The sequence below is a fragment of the Panicum virgatum genome, chromosome 3N (assembly GCF_016808335.1).
Source record: "Panicum virgatum strain AP13 chromosome 3N, P.virgatum_v5, whole genome shotgun sequence".
In the NCBI taxonomy this organism is placed as follows: Eukaryota; Viridiplantae; Streptophyta; class Magnoliopsida; order Poales; family Poaceae; genus Panicum; species Panicum virgatum.
Genome location: NC_053147.1, coordinates 63,746,276 through 63,760,414, shown reverse-complemented (window position 1 = coordinate 63,760,414; position 14,139 = coordinate 63,746,276). Strand labels below are relative to the sequence as shown.

The window sequence follows — 14,139 nt, the reverse complement described above, 5'->3', positions numbered from 1 at the left end:
TAGGAAGTTTGATGGGCTGAGATTACTGTAATCCTCTGTTCTAAAATCCGGGGCCTGTTATCTGGGCTTTTTTTGATTTTTAGTATTTATTTAATTATTTTTTGCAGAAATAGCAGCCTGAATTTTTTTTTTGCAGAAATAGCCCCCCGGCGTGGGCCATGGTGCCAGCGCCAGGTCCCCGGCCACCTATATAAGCCCCAAGCCTTTCACTCTCTCCTCATTTAAACTTCACATGACCAGAAAGAGAGGGGAGAGGGGAGAGGGAGGAAAGCAGCGAAGCTCTGCAGAAATTTTCATGCGGCACTTTCAGGTAAATATTTTCCGCGTTCGTATTTTACTGATTACTAGAGTAGAATATTAGTTTTTTAACGTCATCGTAGGTGAGGGTAGACCAGTTTCACATTGTCTTTGACGGATTGTAAGGCATCATCTTAATAATAATTTATGCGACAGTGCATTTAATTTAGTTGCTTGGACCGTTTATTATTAGTGCGAATCGATTCGAACATGCAACTAACCACGTTTCAAACAAGCAACAAACAACGATACAATTAACAGTGCATTAAATCAGAACACACATAAAAGTCTACTACAGGATAACACATGAATAGAGCGTACAATTGAACCATACAACTACTGCGTGCAACGAGGCCACTTTCCATTCCTCAATGCATCTGGATTGTCCTCCAAAGCTGCTTTAGCACGGCGAGCACGCTCAAGCTTCCGCTCCCTGTCCTCCCTACGCTCAGCAGCATGCCTACTTTCCATTTCTTCTTTCCTCTCCTTTTCTGCAGCCTCCTCCTGGCGTCTCTTCTCCACCCTCTCCAGACGCTCCGCTTCCCACTTCTTGCACAACTCCATGTACCTCTTGTCCTCCGGCTTGATCTCCGTGTCGATCCACTGCTCAAAATCACAGAGCGGTGGAGGGGTCTACAAAATATTAAATAGTTGCACGTGAATCATACATTTAAAATTATAACATCAAAAGTATTGCAAAAAAATATACATTCTCACCAGCAGCCCAATGCGAACCATACGAGGTGGTGGGTTGAAGGCATAATTTGCGCACATCCAGTACCTCTGCTTATACGTGTCCTCTTCATCAGACTCGGCTACCTTGCAAGGATCGCCGCAAAAGCATATCGGCACAGGAACTCCACTAGGCAGCGGCAAAGAGGCGTAGGCATTACCCACCCGCACCGTAGGCTTACTGAATTTACCACGCCTAGGCATCCTACGGATTCATAATACATGAATTTAAAATTTAAAACAAAACTCTTAGTAATGCAAACTATGGTTGAAAAATTAAAACCTACGTCCTAAGTACTGGAAACTACGGTTCAAAAATACTAACTCAGACTATATATAACTCAACTAATATCAATAAAAATATAATTACTCGCACTACATTAATAAACAGACAGTACATATTAAAACTAATTTAATTCTACTCTTTTAATTAAAATAATAGTACTAAAATAATACATTTCTACTGTACAATTGATATTTATATGCTAAAATTTACATCTATATATTTATAATACAACAATATCTAAAATTCAGGAAAAATACTTGCAAAACAATAAATTCACACCAAATAATATACGAACGCGGAAAACATTTACTTGAAAGTGCCGCGTGAAAATTTCAGCAGAGCTTCGCTGCTTTTCTCCCTCTCCCCTTACCCCTCTCTTTCTGGTCGCGTGAGGTTCAAATGAGGAGAGAGTGAGAGGCTTGGGGCTTATATAGGCAGCCAGGGACCCGGCGCCATAGTCCTGGCGCCATGGCCCACGGCGCCAGGAAAATTTACAATTTTTCCTGGCGCCATGGGCCATGGCGCCAGGACACGGCGCAGGACCCCTGGCGCCATGTCCCACGGCGCCAGGGGCTATTTCTGTAAAAAAATAATTTCAGGGTGCTATTTCTGTAAAAAATGATTAAAGAAATACTAAAAATAAAAAAAGCCCGTTATCTGGCTCACTCTGCGTGGCGGTCCTCGTTACGCTTCATTTCTACTGTTACCTCATCCTGCGGGGCACTGATCTGTCCGAGAAGATTGACAAAGTGATTTTTTTTCTTAATTTTAGGAGAAGATTGACAAAGTGATTCGCAACAGTTTTTCATGACAAAGGCGACCATTTTTGCTCTTTATTTTACACCTTGACAACAAGCGTCTCACAGGTAGCCTCCTCGGTTCTCTCCACTTCTGAAATACGAAGATTACACCTGTTCTTCGTGCGAACCTTCGTCGGCTGTCTGGATTTTGGTTGAAGAAGGACTGCCTTGAGGGTTCTCTTCGACTTGTCCGTACCTCTTGAGCAGCAGCAACAAAGGGGTTTATTATAAAAGGTAAAAAGAAAAGGTTAATTAAGCCGCTTGCTTAAGTAGTGAAGTTCAATTGTACAGTTACAATACCTTTGCAAGTGGAGCCGCAGCAGCAACACGAGCCGCTTCACGGCCATGTCCAGGAGGGCAGGAATTAAACACGAGGCCAAGGTCAAGTAATGCATCCAGCGGGTGATTGTTGATTCCAGATTCCAACAGCTGAAATAAATCGTCTTGCCCTATGTTATCCTTCCAGCGCAGCAGAGCGCGTGACATGCGACCCCAATTCCTGATGCACCACATTAGTTGATGGGGGAATGCCATCATACCGGTGTCCCAGCAACCCACAAAGTGTTTCTGGACAGTATTCAGCTTTGCGGACTCGCAGACCATGATAAGTAAGCCTGCCAGTGCTAGCCTGGGGTTATCCTCCTCTACATCTGGGTAGCGCGACAGCGTGCGCACGGCCTTCATCGCGAAGTCCTTGCCCAGCCTCGCGGAGCTCAGCTCATGCTCGACTTCATCCCAGTCGCTGACGTCCAGTATGTCTTTGTAGGAGACGCCCCAGTCTAGGAGCACGGAGTTGTATTGTGCTGGGAGTGCCCTGTCGCCGCGCCGGTTGCCAAGATCGTACCAAACTCCGCTCTTGTTAACGAATCCCATTCCATAACACTTGTCATCCCGGATGGCTAGGGTCGTCGTCGTCGACGTTTCGTCGCCCGCCACCACTTGCAGCTTCATATGGATACACCGAGGTGGCTGTTTAGCACTCGGCCTGGCGAGCACTATCCCTTCACGCGACCAAACCCTGCTGAGCACTACTAATGGGTTGGACTCGTCGGAGAGTTTGTGGACGGCGAGGACGCGACGTAGGTTGTGAATGGATTTAGCTAACTCTTCTTTACGCCCAATATTGATGCACACTACGTGAGGTTCTATTTCGATCGTCTGCAGTATAATGACTGATCAACCATCAGACGGCATGGCTGTCCTCCAAAAAAAAACAGACGACATGGTTTGTTTGATTTTTTAGGAAAAAAAAGGTTTACCTTTCTTGGTAGCGCCGGCCAGCTGACGTTCACTTCAACTTCACTGTCATTGTTACTGATTTCCGGAGTTGGACTGAAATGCCCAAAGCCGAAGCTGAGGCCATCAGGTTTCCTCACATCTCGGTTGCTGGATCTTTCAGTAATATGAAGGTCAAACATGTCAACGTGGAGCCGCAGCCGCTTACCATGAGGTACCTGAACAGAGGATCGCGCCAGCGGAAGGATGATTTGATTGAAGTCGAAGGGAATAGGATCCTCATTTCTGAAGAGCACGATTGGGTGTTCTTCGAAGCCACTGACGCGCACGGTTATTATACCGTGAGCGGTGTAATTGAGGCCTCGGTACTCCTTTATTTCCTCAAAATCTCCGGCATCTTCATTAGGCAAGTAGTAGGCCATCTTAGGGTCGTCTTCGAGGCGCAGCTTGACCTCCACCTTGGCCTCGACGGCATCGGACATCACCAAGTAGGTGACCTCTATCTTGCGCCCGGAGTCATCTAAACTCATGGTGCGGGTCACGGGCTCGGGGGCGTCAATTTCATCGGCGTACTCCGGGTTGTAGCAGTCCCATTCCCATGTGATGGGATCACCAGCGCCGCCTGTGGCAGCTGCCATGACAACTTGGATGGCGAAGTTACCATACGCCGAGATGCCTCGGCAGGGTCCGGTCAGCACCAAATCGTTCATTTCCTCCGATAATGCCTCGGGCTGCTGCATGCGGCGGGATATACAAGGGAGAATTTCAGATGAAACACTGGATGGATTGCGTTTCGGTGATACGAGATTTTCAGTAACCAGAAATATGCATTAGTTTAGTATTACTGTATACTGACAAAGTAAAATTCCTATGGCCGGTTCACAAAACCATTTCGAAACGTCACAGAAGATTCCATTTGTGCTTACAGTTCTCGGATTTATTAATAAACTCCTGGAACTATCAGAATTTGTTGCTTGTGAAAACAGCTATTTGATCACACCGAATATGCAAAAGAAAATTATTAGCTAACAAAATTCTGTATGAAAAGCTATTGCACGGCAATAATAATACATACAGTGCAGAACCTAAAAGTCAACAAATCCATAAGGATATTTAGTTGAGGAACTGAATCTACAATCCATATGGAAATTTAGTTGAGGAACTGAGTCATTTCACTTTGGCGCAGCTAACTGAGCATAGCTTGGTTCACCAGAGTTCAACTCTCCTACTCAAAATGGTTGCTAGTATTCGTATCTAATTATTTTTTCAGTGATAGATGACATGCCCATTGACAATGTGCACATACTCACTCCGTATAGGAAAAGAATATCGTTTGGATAAGGTTTCGGTTAAATATTGGGAATATAAATCATGAATAACTTTAAAGTTATTGAATTTGAAAAATTGAAAGCCATATGAATAGATTTATCTTCAAAAGCACTTTCATAAAAATATACATATATCACTTTTCAACAAATATTTTTACAAAAATAAGCAGTCAAAGTTATGCTTTGGAGACCATGTCGCTGTCCTAAACGTCTTCTATTTCGTATATGGAGGGAGTATTTGTTTGCAGGGATGATTGCTTTTGGTTTTGTCATCTTTAAAAGTGCAATTTAAACTATGTTTTTGGAATTTATGCAACGGAGTCGTTTGGGTTCAAAGTGCATTTTGTAGAATTGACACGAAAGGGCCCACTATGAAAGAAAAATATCACCTGTGACTTCCCATAATGGGAATTTTACCTTCCTCGAATATAGAATTTCAAATTCATGCAGGCAACACATTAATAAATCATGGCGTGATAGTATAAATGAGCTAGTTGGCATATTCTAAACAGGAATGATTTGGTATGCGGAGCAGCACATCAAAATAGTTATGCCAATAGTCAAATCACAAAGGAAAAAGTCTAAAATTACTCCCTTAACTATGGTCAAAGTCCGGATAATCCACTAAACTATTGATTGGTTCATTTTACCCCCAAACTATACATTTTGGTTCAAATTACCCCTAATACAATTTGTTCTTTCTATTTCTCCATGCATAGGTGGAGTTTTAAGTTAAAATTTTACAAGATGATAGTGCACATCATAACACATGTTAGAAAAAATACGTCATAATTTTTTACCATTATTTTGATAGGTTAGGATAGTTAATATAAATTAATAATTGGAGTTCAAAATTATATGAAAAATAATGATGAAACAATTATAAAATTTTTTAATATGCATTGTGATGGCCACCACTACCCTACAAAAATTGATATTAAATTCAACTTGTATATGGAGAAACAAAAAAGATAAACTATATTATAGGGTAAAATGAACTAAATGGTATAGTTTAGGCGGTGAACTGAATCAAGTTATAGTTTAGGGGGTTATTCAGACTTTAGCTATACTTGAAGGGTGTAAATTGATCTTTTTCCAATCACAAATGTCCTCTTGTAAATAATGCATCTTCGATAGAGCAACTTAAGTGGGCAAACGGTTGTTGACAATACATACCTGAAGAACAGCCAAACTGCTCTTCTGCAAAGATAAACCAAGAAAACTATTAGTCATATAAAAGGGTAAATGAACAGAAGAGATATGGGGAGAGAGTCATCATAATTCATAAATAATGATATTGTAGATTATGGCTACCTGTTCGCCATGCTCATTTTGCATGTAGATGATCTGGCCTCGTATCCCGTCGAAGACCGTGATGGTCATGTCTGCGACATGGAAATTGGCACGCACGGCGAAAATCTCCACCCGGGGTCGGCCACACCCCTGGGTGCTGTCATCCTCCGATGTTTCGCCAAGGTCATCATCATGGGAGCTGTTATCCTCCTCCTCATCAGGTTGTTCATGGCCCTGGGAGTTGTCATCCTCCTCCTCCCCCGGTTGGCCAGCGGCAGGGCCCTGGGGGTTGTCATGGCCCTCCCTCGGTTGGCCAGCAGCAGGGCCCTGGGAGTTGTCATCGTCCTCCCCGGGTTGGCCAGCGGCAGGGCCCTGGGGGTTGTCATCGTCCTCCCCCGGTTGGCCAGCGGCAGCACGACCTTGGGAGTTGTCATCCTCCATGGATTGGCTAGGGCCCTGGGCTTGTGTAGCCTTCATCTTGTTGTATTTACTGCTGGGTTGGCTAGGGCCAGGAGCGTCCCTGGATTTGCTGCTCGGGCCTTTAAATTCGCCTTGCTTGTCATTTTTACTGTGTTGCTGCCTAGAACCGCCCTTCTGGCTTTTTTTATTAGGCCTTCTCATGCTGTAGTTGAGCACAAGGTGAATGGGCGCTAATGCATGGCCTGCACTCTGGATCCCATTTTGGTTGTTCCAAACTCGGTAGCCATCCGTCCTCCACTGCAGGAGACCGTGTGACATGTTTCTCCAATTCCACATGTAACCCGCCAGCAGGCTTGTGAGACCCGTCCCCCTGTCCCAGCCACCTACAAATGTGTAGAGGGGAGGATTCATCCTGGCGGACTCGCAGATCATGACGATCAGGCCCGCAAGTGCTAACCTGACTTGGTTCTCATCATTATTATCCAGAACTGGGTAGCGCGAGAGCCTGCCCACTGCCTTTTCCGCGAAGTTCTTGCCCAGCAACGTCGTCCCCAGTATAGCCTCGACTTGTTCCCGGTTGTTGACCCCCAGTATTTTACTGTAGTCAACGTCCCAACCTTGCAGCAACTCGACGCGCCCCCATGTTCGTGGGAGGTCGTCCCTGTTAAGCTCGTACCAGACTCCATGCTGGTTCATGAAGCCCTTGCAGTACACGTTGTCCTCCTGGACGGCCAGAGTTGTTGTGAACGTTTGCTGTCCCTCCTCCACCTGCAACTTGATGCGAAGCCACCGCCTGGGTACTATAGCACTTTGTCTCCTGAGCACTGGGTAAGCACCTCGGCGTTCCTCCAAGATGTCCTCGCACACCAAACCATTCGCGCGGGGTGGAAGTGCTTCACGCAGCCTCATGATGAACTGAGTGTACTCATCTTTAGTCCCGATGGTGCACTCTATGAAATCTTGCGGATTCATTATTTCCATGTGCTGTAGAGGAACAAAAATTAGTTCCTAAATTTTTTACAAACTGCTATGGGGTTGATCAATCTAGAATTGAAACTAAAAACATGAGTGCATACAACAATATAGACAAATATAATTAATCTCTAAAACATGTGATACTATTTGAAGAAAAAACATATACATAGGAAACAATGTCGGAATGATATATAATAGAAAAGTAGAGTTTTAATATATCACACCTATATAAAATGACCAACCCTGCTCCCACCCTAAAACCATGAAAGACTAGCGTTTGGTTGGAAAGCGAGATGGAACGGAATGGTTCCATTCCTCATTTCAGGAATAGAATAGTTCCGTTTTTATGTTTAGTTACAGGGATAGAAGGACTCCGTTCTTGTGTTTGGTTGGGCGAACGAGCAAATGATGGTTCATATTCTGGCAGCCACCATTACTGGTGGGACCCATCTGTCAGCGGAATCAAACAACAGCATCCCCAGCCACGCACCACCGCCGGCCTGCGTCCCTGACCGCCCCGGCCACGTCCCTGCCTGCTCCGGCCAGCAAATCGAAACCTGGGCCACCAAATCAAAGCTGCAGGACGCTGAATCGAAGCCCCGAGATGCATGGCCTGCCGTTCGTTGCTGTCCTTTGCCTGCTCGCCGCGGCAAGATGCAGCTTGATGCTGCTATGGCATGCAGCCCCGCCAGCCGCCTGAAGCCCTGAACTGCGCCCTCAGCCCGCTGTATCGCCGCCTTCTTCGCTTGCCGCTGCCGCGCGATGCAGCCCTGCGGCCGCACGCGAGGTGGCGACCTGCTGCGCACTGGTGGCCCCCGGCGGCATGGAGCGCCGCCCCGCGTCTCGCCGCTGTCTTCGCTCGCCACCGCCGCTCGATGCTGCCCTGCGGCCGCACGCGATGCGCCACCCCGCCGTGCACCGGAGGCCCGTGAGGTGCTACCTTGCCGCGCGGCCGTAGCCACCGGACTGTGAAGCAGAGAGAGAACGGGAGGAGACGGCCTGGAAGTGGGATCGTCTCGTCCGCCGATTTTTTTTAGTCTGTTTCGGAGCATTCCATTCCATAAAAAACAGCTCCGTTTCAAAAAAAAAAAAATGTCCAAACAGGTCAGCTAACTCCACTCCACTTCAAGAAAAATTGGCTCCACTCTAGGTTTTTTGGGAGCTTCTCAAGTGGTGCTCCACCAAATAGTGGAGCTGATGGAGTTGGAAAAATAATGGTTCGACTGTTTTTATTCTCTTCGATCATCTGGTCAACAAGGCCGCCGCCCAAGGTTCCGCTACCGCCGCAACAGGCCCGTGGTCGAGCTCATTTGTCGTGTCGAGCACGTCCCGCTGTCGCCGCCCATGGCCTTGCCGCCGAGCTCCTCTTCCCTTCTCTTCTCCACCAGATCGAATCGAGGGTGCCCCGGTCTCTCTACCTGTTCCCCCGGCGACCGCTCTGAGCTACGGCCGGTAGCCCGCGGCTCTGTGATGCCGATCGCATCCGTGAGGGACCGCGCTAACCGGGAGCTGCGGTGGCCTATCGGCGGCGGCGCCCGAGTGTAATGAAAAATGGCCCCATTAGGCCATTGTTTCGTGGTTTTGGTGATTGAGTAACAACGCAGTCAATGGGACTAATGTATTTATCAAGTGAACATTAATAGATCCCAGTGATGAAGCAAAAAGGCCAAGCAAAGCAAAGCACGAAGATAGAACTCAAAGAAAGGTTGAATAGATGAGTTCTGCATTTTTATTAGGCACTGGATGATCCGACGCCTGGGCACCGGAGTATCCGGTTGGCACCGGATAAACCGACGCAGTGGCGTCGGTGTAATTTTGGTGCACTGATGAGAGGCCATGTGGAGAAGGCCCAGTTGCACCGAATGATCCGACGAGGTCAAAATGGAGCGTCGTAGTAATCACCGGAGCATGTACCAGAGAGCATGTCGAGCGTGTTGAAGAAAAGCCTTAAGCACCGGATGATCCGATGGTCACCGGTCTAACGCGTCGGAGCAATGACTTCAGCGCCGAGCCGAAGATTCCTTTAGCACCGGATGATCCGACGCACACCGGATGAACCGACGCCAGCCCATCGGTTTATCTGGTGCCTCCTGCGTCACTTGTCAGAAGCCCCAACGGCTACCTCAGGGCACAGAGTGACTGGATGATCCCGTGCCTCACCGCCGGACTATCCGACGCCACGCAGAAAAGTTGGATAACGGCTACCAACGGCTCTATGGACTTGGTGGCCTATATATATGCCATCCCCCGGCCATTTGAAGATTGCTGGAGTTCAAGAACATCACACCCACACCCAAGAACATCTCCAAGCCATCCAAGAGCTTAGTGATCATATCTTTAGTCTTTAGCACACTTTGAAAGTGTTGTGATAGGTTAGCTCTTTTAGAAAGTGTGAGAGCAAGGCTTTGTGCCTTTGTGCCTTTGTGCTGTAGTTCTCTTGTGAACCAAGAAGATATCTTGGAGCGCCGGCCCCTTGGAGCTTTGTGGGTCGCCGGCAACGTCAACGACCCTCCGACTTGGTGTGGAGCAGTGTGGACGATCTTTGTGCGGGGGACGTGGAGACCCCCTTCCTTAGTGGAGAAGCTCCTTGGTGGAACCCGGGATCAAGGTGACCTTGGACTCGGTGTCTTTGGAAGAGACTTGATTGCCGAGTAGCAATACTCTTAGTGAGTGCTACAACAACGTGGATGTAGGTGTGCCTTTGTGGCTAACCGAACCACGGGATAAACACCCGCGTCAAGAGTTTGCTATCTCCTATCCCGCTCTTTTAGCTTCCGCATTTCATACTAGCAATTTTTGTATACTTTTACTTTCATAGAGTAGTTTCTTGATAGGAAAGGCTATAGGTTGCTAAACTCTTTTGGGATAGGGGTTTCACACTAGAACAATCTTAGTTGCACATTTAAATAGCTTATTTTAGTTTAATATTGTACAATTAGTTGGAGCCATATGTCTAGGTTTTTAGTTGCCTAATTCACCCCCGCCCCCTCTTAGGGTAGAGCGCGCGCTCACGGTCCTTACAATTGGTATCAGAGCCGGGACTCTCTTTTTTCACTAAGAACGTCAATTCCATTGGCAAATTGTAAAAACCGGCTCATTTGATCGGTTAGGCTTCACCGCCTAGTGAGTTAGCTCTTTGGGGAAGGGATGAATCCCTTAGAAATGGCTTCACAATACTACGGGGAAGGGTTAAATATTTTGCCATCTAATTTTCCCAAAAGGTTGAGAGAAAGCTCAAGAAAAAAAAAGAAGCAAAAGAAAGAGAAAAAACCCAAGGATGAACCTCGTGTTTTTCTTGGAGAATGGGTGGATGATGGTGTAGAATCAAGCTCAAGCTCAAGCTCAAGTGATGAGTCCATCATGAGCACCACCATCCGCACTAACGAGGGAGCTTCATCATCATCAAACACGTGCCACATGGCCAAAGATATGGATAGCAATGTAAGTGATGATGATTCTGACTCTCCTTCAATTAAGGATCTTCTAGACTTAGTTCATGAGCATCAAAGAGTCATTAGAAAACAATCAAAAGAAATTAAAAAATATTAATGCTCTTAATGATCTTAATACTTTTCTTGCTACAAATTATGAAGATTTGTTGTGCAAATTCAAATTGCTTAGCAAGAAATACGAAGAGTTCAAATCAAAATTTGAGAGCATTAAGGATACTAATGACTTTTTGGAAACCAAGGAATCTACCCCTAGTACAATTTCGAATCCTAAAGTAGATGCTTCAACTTCTTGCTTAGATTTAATTGATGAATCTAACCCTTGCAATGAGAAATGCTTTAAGAATGTTGTTGTAGAATCATGTGACGATCTCATTGCCAAGGAAAATGATGAGCTCAAGCAAGAAGTACAAAGGCTCATGAAGGACTTGGCTAGTTTAAAAGGCAAGAGCATAAAGAGCAATGTCCAACCTTCTCAAGATAACCGTAAAGACATGGTGAAGAAGTTTGAGAAGGTGTCCACCGTGACTTGCTCAAAGTGCCATAAGAAGAGCCACAAGTCCAACAAGTGTTCTCAATCAAAGAAGAAGCTTTCGGATGAGAAGAACAAGAAGAAACTTACAATCAAGAGTTCTCTCATCTACACCAAGCCCAACCGGAGGAACAAAAGCAATAGCACCTCCTATGTGATCAAGAAGAAAACCAATGGCAAGGTGGTTGCTCACAAGGTTAGGAAGCAAGGAAGGAGTTGGAATTACTCCATTTGGGTGCCCAAGGATGTCATCACTAATATGAAGGGGCCTCAAATGGTGTGGGTTCCAAAGGACACTTGAAGCCCAAGAACGGCTTCGGGGGATTTGGAGGCTTGGCTACCTAGAAGATGAAGGTATCAAGCTAAAGAAGCCAAGCTCACATCTTGGACATTTTTTGCCCAAGTCCCCTATAAGGTAAATGGTAGCTAGATTTCAATTCATGCATCATGTAGCTCCATTGCACTTGCTAGATTGTTTGCATTGCATCACCTAGTGTTACATATAGTGGGTTGCTTGTGTCATGATCTAACCCATGAGCAACCTATATGGTTTGATAAGTGTGTAGAAAGCTACACGTGGTTACTCTTTCATGGTACATGGACTTCATGAGGTATGTATTTCATTTGTACCATGAACACAAGCTCTAGGGTAAACTTCCCATTGTTGTCAAAAACAAGGTGCATACTTTTGGTTGGTGATTCAAACACTAAATGCACACATTTAGGGGGAGTTCATCCTATGGTTTGTGATTTTGAGACTAACATGTTTATAAGCTTATCTTTTGTAGTCTCATATTGAGCCATGGTCTATGGAACTAAATTTCATATCTAAGTTCATAGGCTATGTGCTCATAGTTCACCTTGATGTACCAAGTGTTCTTCAATTCAAGGACTTTCAATTGGTATTCAATCTCAATTAGTACCATGACATAAGTCACCTTCAAATTGGTACACGCAAGATAACAATTCCCCGGAAGTATGCAAGGCTCAATTCTTTCAATTGGTATCTTTATCATTTCTTTATCCTTTAGAGCTATCTCCGTGCATGATATGATCTAAGCTTTCTCATTCAATGTCTAGTTGTGCTTATGATTTTCACATTATCATTTAGTGCACACACTTTGTGGAAAGCTTAGCTCATGTCATGCTAGTTTCATGATTGTGTGATCCACCTTAGTAATCACTCAATTGGTATCTTCATTGATATCATACACTTGGATCATCTTTCATGGAACTAACTCCCTAGGCTACTAACTTTTTCCCTTTGAGCTATTTTGGTTTGCCAAGTCTTTTTAGGTGATTTGATTCCAAAGGGAGAAAAATTTGGATCAAAGCAAGGTGAAAATGCGTTTCTTCCCAAGGGGGAGCAACTTTGATTCCAAAGGGGCAGAAAAAGAAGAAGAAGTAGCGAAAATGGGGAGGAACAAAGGGGGATGATGGTTTTAGGGGGAGGCCAAGTTGACATTGGATGATGGTAAGCATCCAAGCAAGTGTAAGTGGTTCAATTGAATTCAATTGGTATTAATTTATCAATTTTTTCAGAATTTATGCTTGTTTTGATTGTGTTGTCATCAATCACCAAAAAGGGGGAGATTGTAAGAAAAAATGGCCCCATTAGGCCATTGTTTTGTGATTTTGGTGATTGAGTAACAACGCAATCAATGGGACTAATGTGTTTATCAAGTGAACATTAATAGATCACAGGGATGAAGCAAAAAGGCCAAGCAAAGTAGAGCACGAAGATAGAACTCAAAGAAAGGTTGAATGGATGAGTTCTGCATTTTCAGTAGGCACCGGATGATCCGACGCCTGGGTGCCGGAGTATACGGTTGGCACCGGATAAACCGACGCAGTGGCGTCAGTACAATTTTGGTGCACTGATGAGAGGCCATGTGGAGAAGGCCCAGTTGCACCGGATGATCCGACGGGGTCAAAATGGAGCGTCGGAGTAATCACCGGAGCATGTACTAGAGAGCATGTCGAGCACGTTGAAGAAAAGCCTTAAGCACCGGATGATCTGACGATCACCGGACTAACGTGTCGGAGCAATGACGTCAGTGCCGAGCCGAAGATTCCTTCAGCACCGAATGATCCGACGCGCACCGGATGAACCGACGCCAGCCCATCGGTTTATTCGGTGCCTCCTGCGTCACGTGTCAGAAGCCCCAACGGCTACCTCAGGGCACAGAGTGACCAAATGATCTGGTGCCTCGCTGTCGGACTATCCGACGCCACGCAAAAAAGTTGGATAACGGCTCCCAATGGCTCTATGGACTTGGTGGCCTATATATATACCATCCCCCGGCCATTTGAAGATTGCTGGAGTTCAAGAACATCACACCCACACCCAAGAACATCTCCAAGCCATCCAAGAGCTTAGTGATCATATCTTTAGTCCTTATCATACTTTGAGAGTGTGAAAGGTTAGCTCTTGTGAACCAAGAAGATATCTTGGAGCGCCGGCCCCTTGGAGCTTTGTGGGTCGCCGGCAACGTCAACGACCCTCCGACTTGGTGTGGAGCGGCGTGGACGATCTTTGTGCGGGGGACGTGGAGACCCCCTTCCTTAGTGGAGAAGCTCCTTGGTGGAACCCGGGATCAAGGTGACCTTGGACTCGGTGTCTTTGGAAGAGACTTGATTGCCGAGTAGCAATACTCTTAGTGAGTGCTACAACAACGTGGATGTAGGTGTGCCTTTGTGGCTAACGGAACCACGGGATAAACACCCACGTCAAGAGTTTGCTATCTCCTATCCCACTCTTTAAACTTCCGCATTTCATACTAGCAATTCT

At 45.8% G+C, this 14,139-nt stretch overlaps 1 protein-coding gene across 2 annotated transcripts in view; it reads right to left on the bottom strand.

Annotated features, from left to right (window-relative positions):
- Nucleotides 1-2,056: 2,056 nt before the first annotated feature.
- The window catches only part of LOC120666600, a 32,308-nt gene continuing 20,225 nt past the window's right edge, over nucleotides 2,057-14,139 (bottom strand). For both annotated transcript variants that reach the window (XM_039946473.1, XM_039946474.1), the window contains exons 2-6: nucleotides 5,994-7,376; nucleotides 5,856-5,879; nucleotides 3,375-4,085; nucleotides 2,416-3,273; nucleotides 2,057-2,313 (exon numbers count right to left, since the gene is read on the bottom strand). In XM_039946473.1, the coding sequence (XP_039802407.1) occupies nucleotides 2,221-2,313; nucleotides 2,416-3,273; nucleotides 3,375-4,085; nucleotides 5,856-5,879; nucleotides 5,994-7,376 (3,069 nt within the window). In that variant the 3' untranslated portion in view covers nucleotides 2,057-2,220. The remainder of the gene's footprint in view (nucleotides 2,314-2,415; nucleotides 3,274-3,374; nucleotides 4,086-5,855; nucleotides 5,880-5,993; nucleotides 7,377-14,139) is intronic.